The sequence below is a fragment of the Ammospiza nelsoni genome, chromosome 20 (assembly GCF_027579445.1).
Source record: "Ammospiza nelsoni isolate bAmmNel1 chromosome 20, bAmmNel1.pri, whole genome shotgun sequence".
NCBI lineage: Eukaryota > Metazoa > Chordata > Aves > Passeriformes > Passerellidae > Ammospiza > Ammospiza nelsoni.
Window position 1 is genome coordinate 9,512,509 of NC_080652.1, and position 27,998 is coordinate 9,540,506.

General features: G+C 44.9%; 1 protein-coding gene across 2 annotated transcripts; it reads left to right on the forward strand.

The window, feature by feature from the left end:
* The first annotated feature begins 13 nt into the window (after positions 1-13).
* Positions 14-27,833, forward strand: SEC16A (SEC16 homolog A, endoplasmic reticulum export factor). 2 transcript variants are annotated; one of them, XM_059486239.1, is made up of 32 exons: positions 14-131; positions 3,607-6,098; positions 6,843-7,337; positions 8,070-8,212; positions 10,499-10,584; positions 11,263-11,392; positions 13,403-13,601; positions 14,979-15,144; positions 15,547-15,689; positions 16,119-16,180; positions 16,396-16,534; positions 16,784-17,026; positions 17,247-17,344; positions 17,819-17,900; positions 18,041-18,158; positions 18,378-18,489; positions 18,704-18,809; positions 19,259-19,399; positions 19,495-19,608; positions 20,208-20,409; positions 20,609-20,848; positions 21,502-21,590; positions 21,980-22,138; positions 22,387-22,464; positions 22,684-22,740; positions 22,912-23,023; positions 23,319-23,456; positions 23,533-23,633; positions 24,015-24,089; positions 24,694-24,753; positions 25,623-25,697; positions 26,114-27,833. In XM_059486239.1, exons 2-32 carry the CDS (start codon positions 3,681-3,683, stop codon positions 26,180-26,182), a joined length of 6,450 nt encoding a protein of 2,149 aa, XP_059342222.1. In that variant the 5' UTR covers positions 14-131; positions 3,607-3,680; the 3' UTR covers positions 26,183-27,833. The 2 variants fall into 2 exon arrangements, with proteins under 2 accessions (XP_059342222.1, XP_059342221.1); XM_059486238.1 differs by lacking the exon at positions 24,694-24,753 and having other exon boundaries at positions 3,607-7,337.
* Positions 27,834-27,998: the final 165 nt, after the last annotated feature.

The following is a 27,998-nucleotide window of genomic DNA, read 5'->3' on the forward strand; positions in this document are numbered from 1 at the left end:
ACACGTCGACGGCGGCGGCGGCGGAAGCCCGAGCCGGATGTGCCAAGATGGCGGCGGCCGGCGCTGGGGCCGTGCGGGGCGGCGGCGCCCGCGCCCGCTGCTGAGGGGCCGCGGCCGGCGGGGGCTGCCAGGTACCGCGGGGCGCGCCCGGAGGGAGGGCCGCGGGTCCCGGGTGGGCTGCGCGAGCAGCGCCGGGCTGGAGGCGCGGGCCCCGGTGTGCCCGGTGCCCACCCCGCCGTGCCTCAGCGAGGGCCTCGGGGCTGTCGCAGCGCCGGGAGCCGGCGGGTCCCGCAGCCCCGGGCTCGGCCCGCGGCCCGGCTGGGGCGGGCTGTGGTGCCGCAAGGAGGGGCGGAGGCGCTGCCGCAGTCCGGGCCGCGCTGCCCGGTGTTTCCCCGCAGGATTTGGGGAGCTCCGGGCGGTTTCCAGTGGGGCGGCGGGACTGGGACGCTCCGCGGGCCTCCGAGGGTTTTTCCGTGGGGTGCGGCGGGGAGAAGGTTCAGACCGATGCCGGCTATCGTGTGTCCCCTCCGACAGCGCCGGGCCCGGGGCAGGGCTGTGTTTGCGGCTCTCAGGTGCCCCAGGTCGGTGCAACCGGTGCTGACTCAGGAGTGCGGCTCCCGGAGCTGGAGAACCGGCAGCCAGGCTCCTGTCGGAATAAACGGGAACGCTTCGTGCTGCTGCTGGGCTTGCGGTTCCCAAAGAGCTGTTTTGATGGAGTGATGGGCTGGTTTGGATTGGAAGGGACCTTAAAAATCATAAAATTCCACCCCCTGCCATGGCAGGGACACCTTCCACTGGCCCAGGGTGCTCCAAGCCCTGTCCAGGGACACTTGCAGGGATCCAGGGCAGCCGCAGCTGCTCTGGGCATCCCCACCCTCACCGGGAAGGATTTTTTCCCTGGATCTCTTTAAACTTACCCTGTGCCTGTTTGAAGTTCTCCTGTTGCTACACTTTAACAGGATAACATTTGTAGCTCTGGTTGCTGTTGAGGAAAAGCCCGGTAGGAATCTGTCAGGAGAGTGAATGATGCAGAATGTGTTCAATCTGTCACCCACATGTGTGCAGATGTGCAGCTGTCTACATGAGATAAAAGTGAAAAAGCACTAGCTGATTTTAAAGCTGCAAATCTCATTTTTCCAGCTGTTCTGTATTTGAGATTGCAGTTTCTTTTTTGCTTTTTTTTGCTTTTTTGGTCACTTTGTTTTTACTAGGAATCTGTATGTGAATATGTTATTTATTGTTTTATTCATGCATGAGGATGACAGTTAATATTAGCCCTCTGTAACCTGCTTTATGGGCATAGTTATTCTGTTTAAGAGTAATTTATTTAGATAGGTTTAAATTAATTGCCCCCAAAGGAATTATTTCTTTATAGATGAAGCTATAGAGCTCATCAGATGAATTTAATTTTATGGCCTTGTCTAGAGGATTTTAATATTTTTTTCCTCTTTGGCAATGTTTTTTTTGGTACACCTGGAAACACCTTCTGCAATTGTTACTCTGGTGACTCATGTTTAGCAGGCAGCTCTGCTTTATCAATTAATAAACCAGCTGAAATATGAGAATTTCCAAACTATACAAAGCAGAGGCGGATTGCTCTTAACTTGTGTAGTTATTTCTAAATTCCTTAAAATCGGCATTTCTGTTAGTGCTGGATAAGGCACAAGGGAGGGTCAGTAGCACTGAGTTATCTTCTGTTTAAATTACCTGACATGGACACGTTCATTTTATTTGGACCCAGTTCCTCAGATCTTGCTTGCTTTTACTACTGTGTGCAGTCTGTTAATATTAACTTTGCTTCTGTGGAAGCTGATCCCTCATATTGAACCTGTCATGCACCATCAAAGATCCTGCCAGAGGAATGGCAAGTTCTGACTTAAAGTAGGACTTTACACTTAATATCTTTTTTAGCTAATTACTGGTGCTGGCTGTTACAAAAATATGGTAAAGTATTATTATTTTTTTTAAATAAGACACTGCAAGTCCTGAAACCTCTTTGTAAGCATTCCTTGATGGAATTCAGCAGCTGTGCTTTGGAAAGAATGGTGGAGGCACAATGCAAGTAATGCCTGAAACTGATGGAGCTCTAATGCCTCTGTGGAAATCTGTTTGGTGTTGTCCTTCCCACCTTAATAAAACACAAATTTATGGAGTCTTAACTCTAGGTATGGCTGTGGAATATGTGGATATGGGGGAGAAATTGAGAGGTTCTGTTAACTCTGGAAGAGGAACTTGGATAATACACAAGGTGTTGGAGGCATTTTTCTTCAGGAGAAGTTGTCCTGCTGTCCAGTAAAGGCTGTTGTACTCCAGTGTGCTTTTTATTGGAATTTTTTAGGTATAAATCTCTATGAAATTCATATAGTATTTTTGATAACAAGAAACCAGAAGTGTTTTGCATTTGAACTTCTCTGGAACTATTACAGTTTTGTCCTGATTACAAACATCTGACATTTCTGGCTTCCAGTTTTATTACTCTTAGTAACAAGATGCTGAATCTTAGGAGACCTCCAAATAAGAATTGCACAGCTTTTTTCTTTTATAAGCAGAAATGCAACTGCTGTGGAGCAATTGCTGTGGGCACTTCACTCTGCATGTTGTAAACAATCTTTGTTGTGTACTATGAGAAAACAAGATCATCATATGCTGCTAAGGCTTCCCTGAGCTCCACTGGAAACTGATGAATTCCTCTGGTTTGTCAGCCTCCATCCTCCCCAGATTGTTGAGAGGTGATAAAATTAAAAAAGACACCCTGATGAATTTACTGAACCCCTGTGTACCAGATTCCTGCCTGTATTGTTTGGAGCTGGGGTTGGATTACTTCTGAGCGTGTCCTTTCCGCCCTGAGGTGCAGCTGGAACCCTGATACTGTGCCAGAGCCCGCTGGTGTTACAGTGAGAATGTTCATTGATAGGAGGGGGTACTTGATTGGTTTTCTATCCTTAAATGCACTTTTGCTATGCAGCATTCATCTAGAAGAGAGAATATTTGTGATGAAGATGCAATTGCCTTTCTCACAATAAATAACAATACTGTGCCACGCCATGTTTTTCCTGGTTAAACCAAAAGTTTAAGGGTGATAACATCTGATGAATTCCTTCTAGGGATGCTTCTCATCTTACCTGTGTAAAGGTCCAGTCACATGGAGTGCCAGTGCAGCAGGGCTGAAGATCATCTCTAACAGAATTAGAGTTAGATAATGACTTCTCAACTCTTCATAAGTAAATTGAGCAGGGCATGGTGCTGCAGGCTCTGTTCCAGCCTGGTTGCTGTCCTGTCTGTGCAGATTATTGGGAAATGTAGCAGTGGGATACCACTGGAGGGTTTGACACCAGTATGGGTCTGAACTGTTTCATTAGTCTTACTTGGATCTATTTAATAGAATTGTTAAATTATGTGCATTGACAGCACACAGCCTTACACTTCATTAATGCTGGACTGGATTTAGAAGTACAATGGAGTCCGTCAGTTCCTTATGCACTCTGAAGAAAAGGGAGATATTTTCCACTTCAAATTCTTTGAGTGATTTTGTTTCTAAAATAAAAGCTGCTTAAGTACTGCACATATTGTGAGGAAGGGAACTGACTTGTACCTGTGTTGTCCCAGCAGGCCAGAAGAAGAGATCTCTGCGCTGCCTCCGCAGGTGGTTTGTCACCGTGTGACCGTGCCAGGAGGCCACCATGCAGCAGCCAGCGCAGCCTGTCCCCCCGGGGGCGGCTCCTCCTCCTCCTGCCGGTGTGGCTCGCAACATGTACTGGAGGAACAGCCCCCTGGGCAGGCGGGCCAACGCCGCGGCCGCGCCGGGGCCGCCCGTGACAGACCCGTTCGCCTTCGGCCGCCAAACCCCGCAGGGCTCCCCCCTGGATCACCCGCCCAAGGGCAGCGCTCCGGCCGCGTTCCCACCGCACGGACCACACAGCTCCCTGCCGGCTCCTGTGCCTCAGGCAGGGGGAGGCACCAGTAGCTTTCCCGGTGCTCCAGTTCCCTCTCCGTCCCCGGGGTATGTTATAAATAGTGCTGCAGAAGGGCATCCCAACGCTGATGTTGGACTCCGTGGGCCTGCGGCGCCCTTGCATTATAACCCAGGAGCAGCAGTGGAAAATTCTTTCAGTGTGCATCCTGGGGTGGTGTCTGCAGCGGGCAAACCTGGGGCTAGGCAGGATGTTGGCAGAGATGCAAATGATGCAGCTTCAGCACCCACCACGGCAGCGCTCTTCCCACCACCTCCCCAGCAGCCTGGGCCCCAGTGGAGGCCTGTCCCAGGGAATCTGCAGTCTCCAGTTCGCAATTTTGTGCCCTATCCTGAGCCGTCTCCTCAGACTGACGTTCACAACATTTCTCAGCCTTCCGTCAGCGCTTCTCACCCTCCTCCACACACAAACGTCCCACAGGGCCCTGGGCACCAAGGAGTTCCACAAAACATCGTGCAAGCGCCTTTACCCGCTGGCTGTGAGAGGAATGGCAAAAATGGCCCTGCAAACAGCAGCCATCACATGAACAGCATCCAGCCTGGAAATGTGTTTAGGCAGAACACAGACATGACTAACCCTTGGTCAAACCAACCTTACCAGGAACAGTTTTACCCACAGCCACCTTTGCAAGACTCGGGTTTTGTCCTTCCCACAGCTCAGGAAAACAACCCCAAAAACCAGTCTCCAGCTATGTCAGAAACGTCAAATAGATCTATTCCCACAGATAGAGATCCAGGAACTCTCTCCATGTTCTTCAAAGGGGATGAGGCAGAAAATGAAGAAATACTTTCATCTGAGAAAAAATACGTAATGGAGAAAACAGAGTTTGATGCCTGTCAGCAAAATTCAGCCTCCCTGTATCACCAGTCTGTGCATCCTCAGCAGGTGGCAACCAGTATTCTCTCTCAGGCTCAGCTGGGTTCAGCTGGTGACATGGTACAGAAAGGAATGGATGCCCAGTACTTCCCTAAACTTGTCAGCCATCAGGAGGCACAGGCTGCTAAGCACTCTCTGTTTGCTGGTGATGACAAGGCACAGATAGGTGACCCAGCTGCTGGGTCCCAGTATGAGAATGTGGAGAACCTGGAGTGCATTCAGAATCAGGAGGTGCTGCCAAGTGAACCCCAGAACATCAACGCTTCCTCCCCCGCTGCTGGTCCCGATCCGTACAGGTACGGATCCTTCCCGGGTCAGGTGCTTCCCAAGAATGCTGTGAGCCATGCTGAAGGAGGACCAAACCTGGAGGCTCCTGACTCCTTACCTCACCCTGGCCGGCCAGACAGCGTCTCTTCCAACTACAGCAGCATCAGCCACAGGAGCAGCTCCAGCTCTGCACGGCCCCCGGAGCACGTCGGTACATTTATCCAGCAGGAAATTGGGAAGCCTGATGAGGAATCCTCTGCCAGCTTCTTCAAACAGATTGACTCCTCTCCTCTGGGAGGAGATTCAGGTGAGCTAAACCTCAGCAAGAACTACCACGGCAATCTATCCCAGCCTCCCACTCCAAGTCCTCCTAAGCCTACAGGAGTGTTTCAGACAAGTGCAAATAGTTCTTTTGAACCTGTGAGGTCCCATGGAGTTGGTATAAAACCTGCAGAGATTGACCAAGCAAAGATGGTGGTTGAATTAAGAGAGAACCACTCAAACCAAAAGAATATCAAGAAGAACACAGCAGTGCCTGCTGCATCTCCTGGCAATCTTGAACAGCCACCAGATAATCTGGAAACAATTTACATGCCTCAGGTACACCCAGGCACTGGGGAGGCTGGAAACACGCTGCACTCTGGACCTGTTGTGGAAAATATACAATCAGTGTCTGAGAGACGCTCCTCCACCAGAGCTCAGGGAGCAGTTAAGAAGTGTGATAGCCCAGCAACAACTTTATGGGCTCACAATGAGTTACCAAATTTTGGGGGAAATGTTCTCCTAGCTCCTGCTGCTCCTGCAGTGTATGTACCTGCCAAACAGACTGTGGAAGTCATTCAGCCACCAGAAGAAGGCCTGTCTAATCAGCAGCCATGTAAACCAGGGACTATTGCTGTGCAGCACTCCCAGGATGGAAATGTAGCTTTTGAAAATCTTGAGAATCCTCCCAAAATGGGAGAGGAGGAAGCACTTCAGTCTCAGGCAAGTTCTGGTTATGCAAGTTTATTGTCTTCTCCACCTACAGAGTCTTTGCAAAATCAGCCTATCCTGATTGCTCAGCCTAATCAAAGCTATAACTTGGCTCAGCCAATTAATTTTTCTATTTCTCTATCTAATCAGCTAAGCAGCAATGAAAACAATCAGCCAATGAAGGACTCTGGAGTTGGGGACAAGCCTGCGATGGGTCCCCAAAGTTCACATGCTGGTGGGGAAAACATGCCACTACCTGTGATGCAAGTTGGATCTCTCCTAGTTAATGCACTTCCAAATACTAATCTGTTAAAACATAATTTATTGCAAAGTCCTGTTAATTCCTCTGATGCTGCTTCTAATCAGCCTGCAAACTTGCTTATGAAAACTCCTCTTAATTTGAGTCCAGAAGGGCAAAAGAATGTTAATGTGGAAGGCCTTGTTCCTGAATTTGCTAGCAAGCCAGGGTCTAACTCATCTGTTTCTCCTGGGACAAATCTTCCCAGTGGAAGTGCAAGTGGCCTGGTCCCCCCTGTTAATTCCATAGCCCAGGCTAATAATTCTGCAAATCAATCAAGTAGCAAAGAAGCTGCTGGAGTGCTGGACTTCACAGTGCCACGGACGTTGGAGAAAAGCAGCACAAGTAATTCTGTCCAGGTGCACAATCAGTCACCCTCTGGTGCTCCAGCCCAACAGGCAGGTGGTGCTGCTCAGGTGCGTCCCGAGGTGCCTGACAAACAACATTTCTACCAACAGGTGACAAAAGATGTGCAGCACCAGGCTGCAGCAGACCGAGCTGCACAGCCACAGATGCAAGCAGCTCAAATGCAGCCACCAACATCTGGGCAGTCCTCAGTTCCTGCAGACTCCCAGGTCTCCACAGGGGCCAAGGCCATGCAGCAGGGGGACAGCCAGGTGCTGGGTAACCGTCCCCAGCCTGGGGGACCCCAAGAGGGAGGTTCAGCCCAGCCAAGGTACGACCAGACGAGTCCTGGGAAGCAGCCGGTGTCAGAACAGCCTCCAGGTGCTCCAGCTGCCACTGCCCCTCCTGCCAGCACTGCTCAGGCAGTGCCACCCAATGGGCAGCAAGACCTGCAGCGTCCACCCCCTCCTCAGACTCCTCAGGAAGCCTTTGGTCCACCCCAGAACCCTTACTACTACTACAGACATCCTTACGATGCTTACCAGGCTCCATATCCACCACCTTACCCTCCTGCAGACCCCAGGACAGCAGCTCACCTTTATTACATGGTAAGTTTCTATTTTTCCCTTTTTCCCTCTTAATATGTATTATTCATTTTCATTTTTGACTTATGAATTTAAGCAGTTGTGTCATGATCAACATTCAGCAGAGCATTCACGTTAAGTGTTTAAGTGTAGAGAAAATCCAGACAACAGTAACAAAACTGACACTGCAAAGATTATGGAAACTTAAGTGGTTGCTGATACCAATTCCAGTTGGCACAGATGTCAGCTCATAGCAATTTGTTTGGAAAAAGTTGGCAGTCCAGGTGCTCAAACTTGGTTCCTGAATTATTGATGGTTTAGTAGAAAGGTTGAAATGCCTTTAGCCCAGACATAATGGTTTTTTTTCCTTAAGTTTAGGATATTAATAACTTGACTAGAACTCCTGCCACAAAAAGTAATAAAAGTTAAGCTGTTTATTAACCTCCATCTCTTCAGGTGTCGCTACAGTGGTGTGAATGGTGATGTTTTTTGGTTTGAACTGTTAATTTTGGAGATGTGAAGCCTCTTCCCTTGCCTGTGCTTTTGCAGGACAGCTGTGGCTCACTGCAGTGGTGTGAATGGTGATGCTTTTTGATTTCAGCTGTTCATTTTGGGGGTGCTCAGCCTTTCCCCTTGCCCGTGCTCTTGCAGGAGGACAGCTGTGGCTCACTGCAGTGGTGTGAATGGTGATGCTTTTTGGTTTGAGCTGTTCATTTTGGGGGTGCTCAGCCTTTCCCCTTGCCCGTGCTCTTGCAGGAGGACAGCTACGGGCAGTACGACCCCCGGTACCGGCACTACGAGGGCAGCGCTGCCTACATGGAGCCCGGCAGTTACCGCTACCCCGAGCCCGAGCGGCCCAGCTCCAGGGCCAGCCACTGCTCTGACAGACCTGCCTCCAGGTGGGTGATCCTCGGCTGAGACAAGATTTGGGTACCCCAAAGCAGGGAGGGTGGTGCTGCCTGTTGAAGTTTTACAGCATAAACCACTGGGAGGAATTCAAAACCTCTTTGTGTGCTGCCTCAGGGGTGGACGGTGTCAAATGCCATGTCTGGGAAGGATGCAATTCCCCAGCCTTTCCTCTTGCTTGTTGTTCCTTTCATTCAGTTCTTTGGGGGTTGTTGGTGTTTCTGCCAGGCAGGAAGTCACTGTGATAGCCTCAGTGCTGATGTTTGCTGTGAAAGAGCAGTGCAGGTCATGGGGTTATTAATCAATACTCATTTATTTTCTGCCTTGCACTTAAGCAGGGGCCCCTTGGTCTGTTAATGAATGGCAGTTTTGCACATTGGGTGAGATTTGCCTTGCAAGCACCGTGGATACACAGTGGTTCAGGTGCTCAGAAGGGAGTGGTGAGTCAGGTGCCAGCATCCTGGTGCTGTGTCAGGTCCATTTGTGTACTATTCCCTCAGCTGTGGATAAGCTTTCCTCACAAAGCTCCCAGAATGTGGTCTGGGTGGCAGAGGTGCTGTGTGGGCATGTCCCACCCACTCATTTCAGTGCAGATTTTGATTAGGAAAACTTAGAAGCCTTGATCTGTCTGATTAATACAAAATAAAGACATTTGAGAGAGGAGGAACAATGTGTTCAGATGCTACTTGAAAATATTAAATAAAAGCAGGATTAAATCTCTAACTCAAGCAAGAAGCAGCAAATTACCTTGAAGAGATTGCTGCTTTCTGATGATAATTGTGTAAGTTATTTGTATGAATTCAAATTAATGACAAAATGTTATTGTTGTCACCTGCTTTGCAGTTTCTAACAGAGAAACTCCTGTCTGGAAATGATTAAACCCTTTGTAATGTTTGTCTGTTGTTGATAGTTCACTCATGGAGCAGTGATCAAGTTACAAATATCACATTTTATTTACCATCTCCAGAAGATTATAGATGTATTTTGATCTTGAGGAGAGCAAAACAATGGCTGTAGCTCCATGTGATAACTTTTACCATTTTCTTAAGTGAATTTAAGTGTGCTGTGAGCTCTTGAAATGAGATGATAACCTCCTGTAGCACTTCCTGAGGTGCTATTTTTAGAAGGGGTTGAAGTTTCTCTCGTGGCAGTGGGCAGATCAAAGCCTGCTAGAAGTGGCTGTGCCAGTGCAGACAGACAGGGACTGTGGTGTGCAGCTGCAGGGCAGCAGAGCTGTGTGTGTGTGAAACTGCCCTGAATGTGCAGTGATGGCACAGCAGCTTTGGAAACTCTGCTTGGAGAAAGGAGTAAGATCTCACTGGGGAGACTGGGGAGACTGGTTGGGTGGCCAAGGCTGGTGTGATAAGATCAGAGCTCCTCTGCAGGGTGAGTGCTGTGTTAGCAGGCTTCCCACACTCCTGCACTCGCTGGGCCACTTTGGAGTTTGCTCTCTGAGTTGTAGGACCAGTTGTAGGGAAGGGTGGAAGTTTCCATCACTCCAAACTGGCATTAAATACCTTCACCTGCTGCGTGTGTGTGCCCGGGTGTGTTTGTGAGATTCGTGCAACTGTGTAGGTACAGACATACATGAATGTATACATATATACACATTTATGTGTTCACATACATGCAGACACTGCATTTTTCATCTAACATCCATCCTCTGGCTTTTTTCAGAAATTCTAGGATGATCTGAAAATGTTGTATAATAAAGGCTCATGATATTCCAAATAATGGCCACATCTTTCTTCTTTTCATCAGAAGAAATCATCTTTTTCTATGCACTGACTCTTACTTTGCCATGCTGGTTTTAGCCAGGTTTTTGTGCTAGTTTGGACAATCAGCTCTGTAAATGGGTATTTTCTTCATTATGAGCTGTATAATAAAACACTGTTAAATTTGGGGCAGCTATTATTTCTTAATGAATTGTTAAATTGTTGACTTCTCTGTTGAGACAGTTCAAAGGATGCTAATTATAGCAGTAGTTTTTGTGAACAATTGTCTGTAAGTAAATAAACTTATCACCAAAGCAGTTTATAAAGCCACTAAATTATTGTATGCTAAGGGCTGTCAGCTTTCAATGGCACACAACAACTTAGTGGTATATTGGGCTGTAAAGTCTTAATTTTGTGACTCCTTGGTTTCTTGGAAATGCATTATTTTAACTATGCAACTCTGTCTAATCAATTGGGGCACAGAGTTTTTCCTACCTCATGATGAATTTAGAAGAGATTAAGGAGGAATAACAACTTTTTTCATACTTGTTTGCTTTCTTGCAGGCAAGGGTATACAGAAGATTATTATGGAAAAGGTGGATGGAGTGATTATTATTCAGGCTATTACCCAAACTCCTATGATTATGGAGGTAAGGTGTCCAAAAACACTCTGATTTTTTTCCACAGATTTTCCTCACTTGACCCTTCAGTTTTCCTTTCCTTTGTGCAAACCCTCCATTGTAAGGGTACAGAACAGTTTTACTCCACATGTTGCAAGGCTGCCTTTCACTGGGGTGTGTCCTTGGTGTGTGACCTGAAGGCAAACCTGTAAAGTGAATTTTAGGTGGGTGTAAAGTTGACTCATGACTGGATTTTGGTTTTGTCCATCATTATCTAAGTGCTCCCTGAGACATGCTGGCATTGGGAGTCTGGAGGTAATTGTTTGTGTAGTGCCTGGGAGGGGTTTGAGCAACATCTGTCCACATCCTGAGATGTTTTGCTTGGCACTCTGCAGATTGATCACAGAGATTCTGTGAATCTCATAAACAAATAGTAGGATTGAGATTTAAAGATGTTAGAAAGGATCTGATGGCAAACACTGACCCCTCAGGAGTAACTAACTCTAATGGCTATGTTTCTCTGAAAGGTGTAAAATTGATTTTTTAAAGTAAAAAGGAGTGGACATATTTATGTAGCTTTAAGTACATTTCTTTGGGTTTGCTCTGTGCTTCAGGACCAAACCAACTTGTAATTAAAGAGAAAGGAGCAGAAAAATATTATAGTTAAAATCTACCAATATCTGAACCATTTCTTTTTGTTTTCCAAAGATCCAAGTCGCTGGGAGCGATACCCATACGACCCCAGGTACAGAGACCCGAGGAGTTATGACCAGAGGTACTGGTATGATGCTGAGCACAACCCTTACCAGAAGAGAGAAGCATATCCTTATGGCAGCAGGTTTGTCCAGTCAATCCATGTTCTCCCAGTGCTCTTTCCAGAGCTGGGGCAGCAGATTCTCTGGAGCAGGCTGTTAAAATGCAGTGTTACACATATTTCACAGTGTAGTTGCTAGTGTGTGTGTGTGTTGCTAGTTCTTTCTGTAGCTTTAACATAGGTCATTGAGGCAAACCAGATGAGCTGTCACATCACTCTGAGAGAGGGATTGAAGGTAGCAGCATTTGTTTTTAAACCAGTTTAACATTCTGTGGGTTTTTAGAACACACTCTGAGTATAATGTTGGTCTTGATCTTGAAAAATCTGGAGGAACTCCGTGAAGGAATGTCTGTTTACTGTAACAGCAGCCTCGGTGTAGGCAGATTTAAGAGCCCTTCTGGAGTGAGGTCCTGTGGTGTTACATTTTAATTAAATGGTATTCTCTGTCTCACCCCTCGAAAATGTAGGATTTATTCCAGGCCTGTGATACTGCAGGGGAGGATCGTGGATCTGTAATCCCATTGGCCCAAGTCTTACTCTGCGCCCACTTTGAATCTCCCTGTTAAGCTGTGCCGGGGATCCCAAACCTCTCTTGGTCCTTCTCTCCCTAGGCTCTCCCTCTCTCCCCCTTCTCCCTCAGAAACTAAGCAAACACCTAATAGAGATCTGAAATTTCATCATGTTGTGATATTGGATGGTGCTGGGAGATCAATTAGGGCGTCGTGATGATTTTCAGGATTTGGTGGTTTTTACGAAGGTTGAGGGCCATTGGTTGTTTCTGTATGTGGATATGAGGGTGATGAGGATGGTCCCACTGGGGGTGGGAGCCCCAGTAAACCTTCACCTAATCAGCACCCCCAGAATCCGTGTGGAGTCTCCTTGCCTGCCTGCTGCTGCCAGTGAGCACACAGCTTAGGGGTCTCCCCAGGGGTCCCCCAAACAAACTGCACCAAGGTCCAGTGTGACTGTGCTTACAGGGGTCCAAGGATGAGGATCTGACTCCATGTTTCAGAAGGCTTGATTTATTATTTTATGATATATACTAGATGAAAACTATACTAAAAAAATGGAAGAAAGGATTTCATCAGAAGGCTGGCTAAGAATAGAATAGCAAAGAATGATAACAAAGGTTTGTGGCTTGGGCTCTCTGTCCAAGCCAGCTGACTGTGATTGGCCATTAATTAGAAACAACCAACATGGGCCAATCCCAGATGCACCTGTTGCATTCCACAGCAGCAGATAACCATTGTTTACATTTTGTTCCTGAGGCCTTTCAGCTTCTCAGGAGGAAAAATCCTAAGGAATGGATTTTCATGAAAGATGCCTGTGACAGCCCAGCTCTCCTCCCTGAGCCCCGTGGGTGCCTGAGCTCACTCCTGCTGTGTGTGTGCCCCCCTGAGCTCACTCCTGTGTGTGTGTGCCCCCCTGAGCTCACTCCTGTGTGTGTGTGCCCCCCTGAGCTCACTCCTGTGTGTGTGTGCCCCCCTGAGCTCACTCCTGCTGTGTGTGTGCCCCCCTGAGCTCACTCCTGCTGTGTGTGTGCCCCCTTGAGCTCACTCCTGCTGTGTGTGTGCCCCCCTGAGCTCACTCCTGCTGTGTGTGTGCCCCCTTGAGCTCACTCCTGTGTGTGTGTGCCCCCTTGAGCTCACTCCTGCTGTGTGTGTGCCCCCCTGAGCTCACTCCTGCTGTGTGTGTGCCCCCCTGAGCTCACTCCTGTGTGTGTGTGCCCCCCTGAGCTCACTCCTGTGTGTGTGTGCCCCCCTGAGCTCACTGCTGTGTGTGTGCCCCCCTGAGCTCACTCCTGTGTGTGTGCCCCCCTGAGCTCACTCCTGCTGTGTGTGTGCCCCCCTGAGCTCACTCCTGTGTGTGTGTGCCCCCCTGAGCTCACTCCTGCTGTGTGTGTGCCCCCCTGAGCTCACTCCTGCTGTGTGTGTGCCCCCCTGAGCTCACTCCTGCTGTGTGTGTGCCCCCTTGAGCTCACTCCTGTGTGTGTGTGCCCCCCTGAGCTCACTCCTGTGTGTGTGTGCCCCTCAGGAACGAGCGATACGATGATAACTGGAGGTACGACCCCCGTTTCACCGGGAGCTTTGACGACGAGGCGGAGCCGGCGCGGGATCCCTACGGGGACGAGTTTGAGCGGCGCAGCGTGCACAGCGAGCACTCGGGCCACAGCCTGCGCAGCTCCCGCAGCGTGCACAGCCACCACAGCAGCTTCAGCTCCCGCTCCCAGCAGGTGAGCCCGAGCTGCACGCACAGCCTGCCTCCTGCTCTGCTGGCCCTCGAAAAGGCAGGGTTTATTCCAAGCCTGTGATGCTGCAGGGAAGGGTCGTGGATCTGTAATCCCACTGGCCCAAGTCTCATTCCGCATCCAGTTTGAGTCTCTTGTTAAGCTGTGCTGGGGAGACCAAACCTCTCTTGGTCCTTCTCTCCCTAGGCTCTCCCTCTCTCCCCCTTCTCCCTCAGAAACCAAACACCTAATAGAGTTTCAAAACTCCAAAATTTCATAATATTGAGATACTTGATGGTGCTGGGAGATCGATTAGGGCGTTGTTGATGATTTTCAGGATTTGGTGGTTTTCACAGAGGTTGAGGGCCATTGGTTGTTTCTGTATATGGATATGAGGATGATGAGCACCCCCAATAAACCCTCATCTAATCAGCACCCCCAGATTCCATGTGGAGTCTCCTTGGTTGCCTGCTGCTACCAGTGAACACACAGGGCTTAGCACGGGGAATGAATTTTTTTTTTTAACTTTCATAAGCTAAGGCTGTTTGTGATATACTTTTGAACTTAATGCTCTTGTAAGGAGAACTTTAAGCAAAATCAGCACTCAGCTGTGCAACTTGCTATACACACAGAAATGGAAAATTTCCTCTACTTGAATCCATTTGCTGTTTGTGAGAACATTGCCTTCCCTGTGCTTGGCTGTAGTGTGCCTGGCTTTGAATCACGTCATTTTTCTCATCACAAGCTTGGCTGTGTTACTGAACTTAGTTAAAGGACTAACTCTGTATTTGTATGATGTTATTGTGACTTTAAAAGCAAAAACCAAAGCTAACTGATTGCTCATCCACTTACACCACAAATACAGATACATGAAAAGCTCAGAGAATATTTGGCTAATTTTGAGGTACAATATTTGCTCATGTAATGGGTCATTTTACCTATAGTTGCTTCATTGTGTTTCTTGGAAGTTTAGGTACTTTTCCAGTCCAAAGTCCAATTCAGTAATGTTTGAAGCAGTATTGGAAATCATTTAGGCATTAATCTTTAGGCACCTGCTGTCATTTGACATTTGTTGGACTTTTTCAGTTGGGATTTTCCGTCTGTTACAGCAGAGGTGAACATTCATTCTGACCCACAGTTGTTGGTAACAGAACTGGTGCTATAATCTTAACTTTTCACACAAGCACATAGAAATCCTGTTGTGAGAAAACTGAATATGCTTGGATGTGAACAGATCAAACGATGGTAAAAACACTGGGGGAGAAGACAAAATGATTAATTACCACAGAAGGGTCTCACAGGGGGGGCTTTCTGCAAGGCTGTGAGTGCAGTGCTGCTTGCTGAGTGTAACCCCAGCTAACCTGGCTGCTGTGCCCTGCCTAGAGCCAGCTGTACAGGAGCAATCACGATCTCACTGCCTACGACCCCCCTGCACAGGCAGTGCACGCAGATTATCCCTACGGAGGCTATGAGCCCAGCTTTGATGGACAGCAGCCCTTCCCAGACTATGGCTACCCTGCTGAAACAGCCTGGTCAGCTGTGGAACAAGGTATGGACACGCTGGGGAATGAGGGAAAACATTGTGCTGTAGATACAAAACGTTTTCTCTGGAAAAGCTTTGCCAAGGTGGTGATGTCAGTTTAGCTCTTTGAAGATGTGTTATATGTTTGTACAGAGATGGCAGGAATGTGTCTGATACTATCAAAACCCCTGCATTGAAAAAAATAACTGGATTTTAAAGTTCTGGAGTTTAGTTATTGCAGATCTTCAGGTTTGGGACTTTGGGATTATAAAGGAACTGATTGTTTCTTACCAAGTTCAGCCAAATTCAGTAACAGGGTGTTTTTCACTAAAACCCACAGCATTATTGAATTGGGTAAATGCATCAGCAAGTTTGCTTAGCTGCACAGCAGGTTATCTGTTCTTATTTTATCTTTTCTCCCCATTTCAGCACCTTTAAGGCCCTCAACACCTGAGAAATTTTCAGTGCCTCATATCTGTGCCAGGTTTGGGCCTGGGGGCTTTCTCATAAAAGCACTGCCAAACCTGCCTTCTGAGGGTCAGCCAGCTCTGGTTGAAATCCACAGCATGGAGGTAAAGTTTAGAAGGAAAAATGGGAAGTAATGGAATAAAGGTCTTTCTTTTGGAAGGGAAATGGGGAACTTGAATCTGTAACTTCCTGATTTCTCTTTTTTTATGTCAGTGCATGTATTTTTTTCTGTTTGGGCTGTAATCATGAGTAAAACAGTAAATTTAAAAGTTCCTTTCCTCTGAGAGATGACTTAGTCATGATGAGATCATCCAGCTCCTTATAATTTTGTTCAGGAAGATATACAGAGTAATTGCATGTAAAGTAGCTTTCATAATTTATCATCCTTATGCAGGTTGTGACAAAATCACCCTTTAAATTTTGCTTAAGAGGCTTGATTACATGACGGGTCATGTTCAGCTCTGGGGGTTTTATCAGTAAAAAGCAAAATTTAGAGTTACAAGAATTTCTTATGGATTATATTTGTGTTTCAGACAATGTTACAACATTCTCCAGAGCAAGAAGAGATGAGAGCCTTTCCTGGTCCTCTTGCTAAGTACGTTCCTACAGTTTTCAGAAATAATTTTCATACTTTCAGAAATTACTTCTTCATTGCAAATTACAGGATTTAAACTGACTTAAAATATTTGTGGCTTTTCACCTGCTTAAATAATACATGAGCTTTAAATTTATTCCTCAGAGTAATTACAGATAATGACCTGAATGTTTACATTTGTCTCATTAAAAACTTTTCTTTTTTTTTTTTCTCAGGGATGAGACCCATAAAGTGGATGTTATTAATTTTGCACAAAGTAAAGCTGCACAGTGCTTTAAGAATGAAAATTTAATTGACAAAGAATCTGCAAGTCTTCTTTGGGACTTCATTGTACTGTTGTGCAGGCAGAATGGGGTATGTCTCACTGCTGAGTTTTTATTTATCCTTGAGTGTTTTGTACACAAATAGTTTTTGTGCAAAGATCTGGAATTTGTGTTCTAGTCACTGATCTTGGAATATGGCACAGACTGAAGGAATGTGTAAACTGGGCATTCACCCTCAGAGGTGCTGATATTCACATATTGCTGTTGAAATGCCAAATAAAATGCAGGCAGTGTTGAAATAAGAAAATTTTCAATTTTTGTTTCCTCTCCACACACACAGACTGTTGTGGGAACAGACCTGGCTGAACTTCTGCTCCGAGATCACAAAACAGTGTGGCTTCCTGGGAAGTCCCCTAATGAGGCAAATTTGATTGATTTCAATAATGAGGCTTTGGAACAAGTGGAAGAGGAATCTGGTGAAGCCCAGCTCTCATTTCTCACTGATAATCTTGTAACCATGGTTGACAGTTTTGAGAAGGAGACTGAGAGATTCAGGGAGCTGCTGCTTTATGGACGTAAGAAAGTGAGTGCCTGTGCTGCTACTTATTTTTGTAGTGCATGCAATATATTGTGACTCTGATACAGAAATTTATACCCTACAGCTCATAATCTAAAACAAAATTACAGTGTGTTAGCTTTTATCTAAACATTTTTTGATTTGATCACAAATCACTACAGTAAAACTGGTTTTTGTGTGTAATATGTGAAGCTATTCCCAGGAAACTAATTTGTGTGTTTGTTAGGATGCTTTGGAGTCTGCCATGAAGCATGGCTTGTGGGGTCATGCTTTGCTCCTTGCCAGCAAAATGGACAGCAGGACACATGCAAGAGTGATGACCAGGTACTGGGTTGCTTTTTGATTAGTGGAATTTGGCTGCCTGTTCTGCTAATGAGGTGGAGAATGTCAAAATCATGGGTTATCTGTAGTAGTTCGTGCAAGATTTATGCTTTAATTTTACCTGTGTATTTTTTTGTTAATTATTACTTTTTATTCTGGGGTCTTCTGGGTATAAATTTAGACCTGAGAAGTTGTTCTCTGCCACCTGATCCATTTAAGGAGTATTTGAACAATGTCATCTGTGACCTTGCTTGGAAAAAAACTGCAAAAACTTAACTGTCAATTGTCTTAATATTTTACTGGTAATATTTTACTTTTGAACATCACCCACTGGGTAATTTCCTGTTCAGTGTAGTATTTTCACACAGCACTTCCTTCTCTTGAGCTAGGTTAGATTAATTGCCACTGAGAGCTGAAGTACATTTTAACTGCTTACCCCACGTCTGTGTTTTGTTTTTCTCTGCAATGTCTCTGTAGGTTTGCCAACAGTCTCCCAATTAATGACCCTCTGCAGACTGTTTACCAGCTCATGTCTGGGAGGATGCCAGCTGCATCCACGGTAAGATTCACTGGGAGCTGCAGGGAGGAGTGGAGTTCCCGACAGAAATCCTTCCCAGAATGTCAGAGAAGTTGTTCTGATCCTTTTAACCATGCAGAGCTCCAGTCACTGATTTGACCTAGTAATTCTTCTCATTTTAGTGCTGTGGAGATGAGAAATGGGGAGACTGGAGGCCTCATCTAGCAATGGTGTTATCCAACTTGACCAATAACGTGGACTTGGAATCCAGGACCATTGCAACCATGGGAGACACTCTTGGTAACACTTGGGGAAATGAAGGGTGGTGACTGAGGGAAAAGCTTTGATTGCTCAGCTTATTTTTTTTGAAAACAGGCAATTTCTTCATAAAATATAAAGTGGAGCAGTTCTGTATGGGCTTGTCTCTATTGTGAAGGCATTTGAATGCAGAGCCAAACAAAACAGGACACTGAATGTGCCACTGGAATATCCTGAGCTCTGTCCTTTGTTTCTCTACAGCCTCTAAAGGCCTGCTGGATGCTGCTCATTTTTGTTACCTTATGGCCCAAGTTGGGTTTGGAGTTTACACAAGGAAGACAACAAAGCTTGTCCTAATTGGATCAAATCACAGGTTTGACTTTCTTTTTTTTTAAACCCAACTTTCTCAATGCAAAAATGAAAGTTTGAAAGACTGAATTGCACTGTTCCCCTTATCCTCACTAGCTGGTTTTGAGATAACTTATTGGTATCCTGTCTTGTAGAATGTGTTTGATATTTTGTGTCTGACAGTGACAGTTCTGTGTTTCTCAGCTCAAACAATACTTTTCTTCTCCTGTTTGAAACAGTTTGCCATTTTTGAAGTTTGCCACCAATGAAGCCATTCAAAGAACAGAAGCCTATGAGTATGCACAGTCACTGGGAAGTCAGCCTGGCTGCTTGCCCAATTTCCAGGTGAGGAGCTGTTCCTGTTTTAGTTTGGTTTCTGTTTTGGCAGATGTCATGCTTTTGATCTCTCAAGTGCTGTAGTCAGTGGGGCAAATATTTTCTCTGTTATAACATGAAATGTTAATGGATAGTAATGCCATATAGCTGTTTTCCTGTAGTCATTTCATTTTCATTTTTTCATCTCTACATCCTGAACTTCTGAATTTTAACTTTATAAATTGTAATTCTGTATTCAAGAAGAAAAATCCAGCAGAATTTGCTGGCACTAGCTGTAGGTAAATAGACAACTTCTGCTGGATGCATTAGGTGGAGGAAATTAATTGAATGCTTTTTCCCTTAATTTTGGATGTGATAATGAAATATCTGAGCTTTCAGCTGAAATGTCAGACTGCCTTTTATTTGTTGCCACCCAGAGTGTTGTGATCACTGATTTTATTTGTCCTTTGCCTCCCCAGGTTTTCAAGTTCATCTATGCCTGTCGGCTGGCTGAGATGGGCCTTGCTGCCCAGGCTTTCCACTACTGTGAAGTCATTTCCAGAACTGTCCTCAAAGATCCACATTACTATTCCCCTGTGCTGATTGGCCAGCTAATCCAGGTAACATGAGGAAGAATGAAGTGTTTGTGGCTGGAAGTTGTAGCTGGGAAGCTGTGGCTGATGAACTCACACTTTGCAATGGTTCCTTTCCACAGATGTCCTCCCAGCTGCGCCTGTTTGACCCTCAGATCAAAGAAAAACCAGAACAGGAATCTTTTATTGAACCCCCCTGGTTAGTGACACTTCGACATGTGGATGGACAGATCAAGGTATGGCGTGTGCTTTTCAGCATGAATTATTCCCTGGAAAGGATTAGTGTAAATCCAGTTTTTAAAATGGCTTTGTTTACACTGCTAATCACACAGAAACACGGGAAGTGACCTTATATATTCATATCCTAAATGGCAAATGTTATGGTGTAAACCAAGTGAATTTACCACACTTCAGTGCCCTGAGATTCAATACAGAATAATTAAAATTATGAGAGACAGGCTTTTTTTAATACCATAATGCAAGGAGAACTGCAGGACTCATTAGGTTGCAGTAGTCAGGGGATCTGCTTGCCATAAAAATATCTCGTGCATGGATTGCTGTTGCTGGATTATAACAGTGGAAATAATGATTGTCTATTTAAAGAGATGTGTTAGAAATTGGAACCCTGAGCTAATTAACTGTGTCTCAATTTAAAAACAAATAAACCCTTCAAATTATTGGTTGATCTTGGCTTATAAATGGCTGACAACCCGTTTTTCTTTGACTGAACACTAAAAAACCTTTTCACACCTAAGATTTCCTTTGCTCTGTGTTCCCTTGGTTATGAAGAATGTCTGGTAGAGATGAGTTAATAATTTCTTGTTTTTCCCTGCAGGAGGGTGCAATAGCCTATAACACAGACAGATCCACCCCCCCTCCCTATGAGTGCAGCACTCCCAGCTCTGAGCTGGACCGTGCCAGTCAGTGTGAGGGGGGAGGAGGCCGTGATGTGGGGCCAGGTGCTGAAAATCCCTTGCTGGCATCCTTGTTACCCAATATGGCTCAACAGATGCAGAGCGTGCAGCTGATGCCTTCAGGTTGGTGTTTCATGTCCTTTATGACAGAGAGAACACAAAGGGTTTGGGTTTCTGATACAAGAAACCACTTAAGGGGCTGGTTGGAACAGGGAGATTTCACTTCTGCATTGTATCATTCATAGGGTGAAAGGTTCACACTGGAATTTCTGCTTCATTTTAATTCTGGTTTTTTTTTTTTTTTTCTTTCTTCATGCTGCAGTACCTCAGGCTGTCCTTGATGGCTCAGCTGCCATGATTCCTCCTGGTGACCAGGGAAGTGTCCCCTTCTACCCAGTGGCTCCTCAGCCTCTTGGCCCAGGACCTGGCTTTGCACCTCAAGGATTTTCAAATCCATATGGAACTGAACCATCCCCACTGTATGTAGGGACAGCACTACCCCCAGGAGGGCCACCACAAGAAATAGAACCACAGCCAGAAGAGCAGACAAACTTGGAAACAGGTCTGGGATCTTAATAAACAGCTTTCCTTCCTTAGAAAGGGAATGAAGTGTTTCAGGGAATAATTCAAAATATCTCAGTATTTAAAAAAATAGTGATGTTTTGGGTAATGAAATTTAAAAACACCATGTAATGGCACAGAAACATCTGTAGAAAGTTGTAGTATTCATCCTGCTTTTTTGGCTTACTTTAAAAGAGAGGTCAGGCTCAGCAGGTCATGATTTAGACCTTGATAGGTAATCCCTGAGTGCAGTGAGATTGGCAGTTCTGGTTCCAAGGGATGTCAGGGATTTCTGCCTCTGGACATGAGTTTCTAGGACCCTGATAAGTTTTAACTCTGTGACAGCAGAGCCTGACATGTGGAGAGAAGGAAACTCAAGTTTGGTTAGAGTTTGAGATGTGAGGAACCTTTAACTCCTCCATCCTGATGGTTGAGTTGGATCAGCCTGCTCTGGCCTGTGTTTAGAGCAAACACAAACCCAGACAGCAGAAGAAAAAAATCACAGCAATTGCAGCTCTCATTCTTTAAAAGACCAGGTTCTCTCTAGAAGAAAACTCTTGCCTTAAAACTATTGTGGGGCTTAGGGGCTTTGGTGTTTATTGTTGGATTTTTTGTTGGTGTGTCCCTGCTAACATAATCTATTTTTTTTTTAAGGAATGCAGAGAATTGCCCCAGAGTCTCCTTCACAAAACTCCTTCCCTGAGCAGAGAGAGGATGATTTCTATGGCAGGATGGCCAACATGGTATTGTTATTTCACACATTTCTTCAGATGCATTGCAGCACAATGCAAACATGAGGATTTGGGGGTTCTGTATTGCTCTTCAGCAAGACCTGAAGCTTGGTTTTCAGAAGTCCCCAAAGAACCAGATTAAATGTCTTTGTGTAGAAAATCTTGATAAAAAATTAATGCTGTGTCAGATATTTATCTGCTTGTTTATTATGCATTGATGTCCTGGCTTTATATCTAACCAGGCAGCAGGACCAAGATCCATCTTAAGGTTTATTTTGTATGAACTTTTAGATCTGTTCTATTTATGGATTTTTCAGAGAAGGGTTGTTTTTAGCAGGGTGGGATGTGATCCATCACTGCAGCAGTGACAACTTTTGCTTTCCTGTGTTTTTGTCACCCAGGGCTATGGGAGAAGGTCCCGCACAACCTCAGAGTCCTCTGCTCATTCTGTGGGACGAGAGAGATCCAGCTCTGCAGCCAAGCAACCCTCTCCTCCTCCCTCTGCTCCTGCAGGGAAAGACACTAAAAAAGAAACAAAAAAGGAGGCAGCACCCAGGAAGGTAAACTTTCTTAGAAAGGTCCCTGCAGCTGGAGGAGACTTGTCAGTAAATGTGGTAACTGCTGGTTCACTGTAGTTAAGAAATCCTGACTAAACTGTAACTACTTAATAGTTGCAACTCTGGGCTCAGAGTTGAAGTCCCTGACAGAAAATGTGTTGTTGCATGAAAGTTTGTTTTAAGTTGCCTGTAAAGTGAGACAAGAATTAACTGAGAGGGAGAGAATTAACTGAGATTTGATTTGTTTTTAGACTGGTGGAACCTGGTTTCGCTGGCTGATGGGAAAAGGAAAGAATGAGGCTCACCTGCCAGATGACAAGAATAAATCAGTAAGCCCCTAAGAATCACAAAAACCTTTATATACTTGAATTTGTTCCTAATGTTCTCCTGGATGACAGATGAACATTGTTTTGATGAGTAACAGATGATTGTAAAACTTTGAAGATGATTCTTATTCTAAGACTAGTTAAAAAAAAAGTTATGGTTATTTTAGACTTTTTTAGCAGCTTTCTTTGAGCTCTGTGTTTTTGACTGTGATTTTCTTTTAGATTGTTTGGGATGAGCAAAAACAACGTTGGGTTAATCTGGATGAACCAGAAGAGGAGGTAAAAATCTGAGTTTTCATTATTTCTCCAAGTGGAAAAGAAAAATCTGTACTTGGCACACAATTTTTTTTAGTCTATGACTGTCTCTTAAGAGCTGCATTTTACTGAATTTGGATTAAAATGTGCTACATCAGACAATGATGTGATTGGATTTTTTTTGTCTCCTTGCAGAGTAAACCTCCTCCACCCCCTCCAACAGGATTTCCTAAAGCTGCTCAGGCTGCTCCCCCTGGGCCTGGAGGCCCACCTGGTGCCTCTGTCAACGTGTTCTCCAGGAGAGCAGGTAACAGCCAGCACTGATATTTGAGGACTTCCTCCTGCATAAAACATGAAGGCAGAAGTTCTGACTTTCCCTGCCTTGTTTGGGAACATTGGCAGCTCACTGGAGCTGTGGCTCTTGCTGGCTTTGCTCGTGCCCAGCCCCTGCTCTGCTGTCACAGTACCATGGCTTGGGTGTTACTGTTTGTATCCCTGGGGTGTTATTTCCTGATCCTAAAGGATGCTTTAACCAGCCAGCTGTTCAAAGTAGACACAGGCATGATAAACACAAGGGTTCTTTTCTGTTTTTCTGTTTTTAGCTGGAAGCAGAGCCCGTTATGTGGATGTCCTGAATCCAGGAGGAACCAAGGCAAGTGGGGCTGTTCCTGCACCATCAGACCTGTTTGCCCCCCTGGCACCCATGCCCATTCCTGCCAACGTGTTTGTTCCAAACTCAGGTGTGTGCATACAGTTGTGGGGAGGTTTTATGGCTGTTTGTGGGGTGTGTTTGGCTAAATCCCATTTTCTCTGTAGTTCCAGGGGAATCCCAGCCCATGGAGGGGAGTGGAGCAGCAGAGCACACAGCAGCTGCAAACCAAACCAACACAGACCCTGCTGCAGCTGTGGAACCAGAGGTGGGTTCCAAGGAATGTCTTATGGGCAGAACCCAAATTTTCTGATTCAAACCCCTCAGGATTCTGAGCAGCAGTTTGACAGCCACAGTCCATAAAGCATGATGTTTGTGGGGTTTGTGGTTTAACGTTTTACTTAAAGAGCAGAAGAGAAATACAAGTGAAAATGGAGGTGGGAGGTTGCATTTCCTAATTTGTCAGGGCTGCAGCTTCCGTGGGTGCAGCAAAGGGACTGAGGACATGGGAAGAACATGAGTACCTACATTGCAGGTTACAAATCCCTGATGTGCTGTAACATTGTTCTGCCCCTGTGGGATCTCTAAGGGAAATGTGGAATAGCCTCACAGTAATGATGATAAACAGAAGTGCTTTGTTTTCCTTCAGTACTTAAACCCTGCAGCCCTTCCTCCTGGATCTGGACTTCCTGTTCCTAACCCTGATGGCTCCCAGTCAGGCGAGGTAAGGCTTGATGCAATTTAATTAATGACTTTTTACAGTTAATTGTAATGGTCTTACAAGGGGCCATTTAAAACAACCAGTAACTGATTCAGTTGGTGATAAGTAGGCAAGATGTGATATGACTGCCTCCAGAATTGTACAGAAAAGACCTCTAAGCCCATTTGAGAAGTTCAGCCTCCATGCCCTGCATTCTGTGATCTCCTTTTCCTATAGAAGTACTTTTAAAAGCCTTTTTCAGAGTAAAATGTCAGTAGCAGTTGAAGGGTCTCTTCTTGCCTCCATGCATGCATATAATGTCACTAATATTAAATGCAAGACAAGGAGAGCAAGTGCTGTGTGCCAGGCAGAGTAACATGACCTTTGTTCCTACTAAATGTTTTCTATACCTACATAATTTTGTGCTTTAAGAAGTCCTTTTGATTTAAACTAACTTCTGGCTTTACGTTTGTTTTTTGTTTTTTTAACTTGAAGTTGGTTTAACCTTTGGCAGTGAGACTTTGACAATGAAATGAAATAAAACAACTGAAAGCTTGGGGCAGTGACATGCATGACGACTTTTTTTATTTGTGTTTTTTTGTATTTGTGTGTTCTTGCTGTTTTGTAGCTTTCGCGCTCTAGTTCAATGAGTTCATTATCACGTGAAGTAAGCCAGCATTTTAATCAGGTACATGTGGCTGGCCATTCTCATTTATGTTAACTTATTTACTTTCCCCTCTCCCTTCTTTATTTTGCATTTGCTCAAATACTAATGCTACTTTTAGTCATTTCCCCCTCATTTCACAGAGTTGTCATTAAAAGTAGATCATGATGTAGTGTTCCTTTTCACACTCAAACAGGGTCTTCAGTTTTGTGTATTTATGGGAGTGCATGTAATCCAGGCATGCTTTTTATTTATGTTCCTAAGAGAGTCACATAATTTCATCATCTTATTTCTGGGATACTAAAGAAATCAGTTGATTTTAAACAAAAAAAACCAAAACATCCTCCAACAAAACCAAACCAACCTCCTAAAAAGTCTCAATACAAGCAAAACTTGGTCATTCTGCTGCTGCCAGTCTCAAATTGGTATAAACCCACTTGCAAAAGTCCCTGTAGGAATTAAAGGAATGCTTCATCTCTGCTGGAAGTTCCAGAGCAAACACAAACCTTTCTGGTATTTCTTAATAAAGCACAACCTGACGTAGAGTGTTTATTTTGGGGCAAGTCCTGAGGTGTGTACTAACAAAGGCAGAAGGTACTAATTGAGTGGAGTTGCACTGGTGTCTTGTGTTGGTTTTGCATGCTTTGGACCTGCAGAGCTATTTGCAGTTGATGCATGTGCCACTGTTTGGCCAATTCCTACATTAAGCCAGCCCTGTTGTAGATCTGGATGCAAACTGTACCAGCACTCTGGAGTTGTTCAATAGGCTGTGCTCTCCATGTTGTTGGCATTATTCCTGTGAATATTTGCTCTGTATAACTTAGCAGACCACATTTGAGAGGCACTGGAGTTCCTCTCAGCCCTTGTCTAATTTCAGTGCTTTCTTTTCCCAGCCTGCTGCTGTTCCACCCTCGGGGGCACCTTCAGCAGGGGCGGTACCGTTCTACAACCCCTCTCAATTTGCACAAGTGAGTGAAGGCCCCATCTTTCCTTTTCCTTATCCTTCTTATCCAACATTTCCCAGAGCAGCTGTGGCTGCCCCTGGATCCCTGGAAGGGTCCAAGGCCAGGCTGGGCAGGGTTTGGAACAGTCTAGGACAGCAGAAGTTGTCCCTGCCCATGGCAGGGTGTGGAATGTGATGGGCTTTAAAGGCCCTTCTGACCCAGACCAGTCTGATTCTATGCTTTGAACAAAACATGATTTTGTGCTTTATCAGCTTAATCTGGGTTGTTGCACACAGAGTGTTAAATGTGCACAAAGATCAGTCTGGCACCAGTTCAATTTAACAAGTTCCCATTCCAAACTTTATTCCAGATTTCTTGAATTTTTGTCTCCAGCATGACCCTTTTACAGAGCACTTTGTTTATCCCTGTTCTTTTTTCAGTCTCCTGCAGCCACTGGAAGTTCAAGACTGGGAAGAATTGGACAGAGGAAGTATCCAACATTGAAGTAGAATACAATGGCTTTGTATTTGGAGTCTTTACTCACATTCTGAGTATGCACAGAACTCTTCAGCCTTATGGCACATGCTATCAGCTGCAGTTGACAGGACAGAAATATAATGATGGGTGATCTTTTTCATGCTTGCACCTCATCTACGCAAACCATTACCAAACATGAAATATATGTAACTTTTCCTTTTCAAAACCTGGCTAGAAATAGCTTTGCTGTGATAAAGAATAGGCACAAGAGAGGAAATAGTTGCTGTCTGTTACAAAACCTGTTTGTAAATTGCATAGGCAATTTATTCCTTAAATTTATTTTAAACCTTACTAGCGTGACCTTCCGAGACATAGTTTCAGGGATTCCTTAATTTCTGAAGGATGCTTCCCTCCCAGCAGGGGTAAAAAACAAACATGTCCACATTGTAAGATAACACTGTGGCCTTAAGAGGACCATGCACAATCAGCCAGAGTGTGGAACCAGAGGTGTTCCCCTGGGAGAGGCTCACCCAGGAGCTGCCTCCTGCTGCTTTGGCTTTTGGGAGGAGGGAGGGGGCCACAGCTCATCCAAATAAATCGACTTCTATTGAATGAAAACTGTGACTGTAATCTAATCCTGATTTGATTTGGATCTTTCCTAGTCTGTATGTAGTTTGTGGTTTAGACTACCTGTAAAGCCAAGTGTATAGTGGGAAGGAGCTCTGTATCATAGCCAACGCTGTTCTCTTGACGAGTGAGTGTTTGTTTAAGTGCAATACGGTTACTTTGCTTTCTCTCAAACTGCTGGCACTCTGCAGCTGGGGGGTAACAGCTTGAAAGTTGTTTATTTTTTCCTTTTGGGAGTGCCAGAATCAGTGTAATAATCCGTTCTTGAATCTCCCTTACTAAAATAACCAAGGTCTTAAATAGCTAACTGCTAAATTTCATACTAAAAGTAGATGGATTAGACCTCTACAGATGGACTTCAAAATCTTTAGGTTTAATATAGGAAATCTTGAAAACCATGGTATGCAGCATTTATATTCACTGAAGAATCTGAATTATCTGCAAAGAGAGAAATAAACTTTAAATATTTATTAAATCATTAGGCCATATTTTATTTAGAACTTGCCACCAAACTATTTGATTTTACTTGAATTTCTGCCCGGAGTAGAAGTAATACAAATGTGAAATTGCCAGTATTTGTCCCCAGTTGTTTTTTGGTTGGTTTTTTTTTTTTTTTTTTTTTTTGTTGTTGTTGTTGTTTTGGGGGGGGTTTTTTGTTTGTTTGTTTTTGGGTTTTTTTTTTTTTTCTTTTCCTGAATAACACCACTTTTCTAAGATTGTGCTAGCCTTATCTATGTCCCAAAAAGTTTGTATGCAGCCCAAGTAAAACACTATTTGGGGGATTAGAAACCTTTGTGTGCTGGTCCATTCTCAATTCCCACCATGGACAGCAGCAGTCAGTGTGGTTTACTTTTCTATAATTGAAACCTAATCAGACACTTGGCTTTCCTCTAGTCCAGCCAGGCTGCTGATTATTTTCTCCTTTCAGTAGAGACTGCCAAACAACTTCATTCAAGGAGGCTCCCCCTGAGCTGGGAGCAGCTGTCTTTCCCAAGTGTAAGATTTGACACTGTAAATTCTTAAATAAAATATTTTGCGCTCTGGAGCACTTTCACATTTCACTTTCTTCTTGTGGTTATTGCTTTAATGAGGTGGGTGAAGGAACCTTTCCTGTTTTTCTGGGCATGATCTGTGTGAGGAAAGTGAAGTTTTTGGTGTTTGAAACAGCTTAATCAGAGCAGGTTTAGGTGCAATATTAGGAAGAAATCCTTCCCCATGAAG

Bases quoted from the DNA above. Each gene is read 5' to 3' on its own strand.
- SEC16A (XM_059486238.1), top strand. From the start codon at position 3,681: ATGCAGCAGCCAGCGCAGCCTGTCCCCCCGGGGGCGGCTCCTCCTCCT. The intron at 15,690-16,118 runs GTAAAGTTTAGA...TTTGTGTTTCAG, and splicing joins TTGAAATCCACAGCATGGAG to ACAATGTTACAACATTCTCC. The intron at 17,027-17,246 runs GTGAGTGCCTGT...TGTGTTTGTTAG, and splicing joins TGCTTTATGGACGTAAGAAA to GATGCTTTGGAGTCTGCCAT.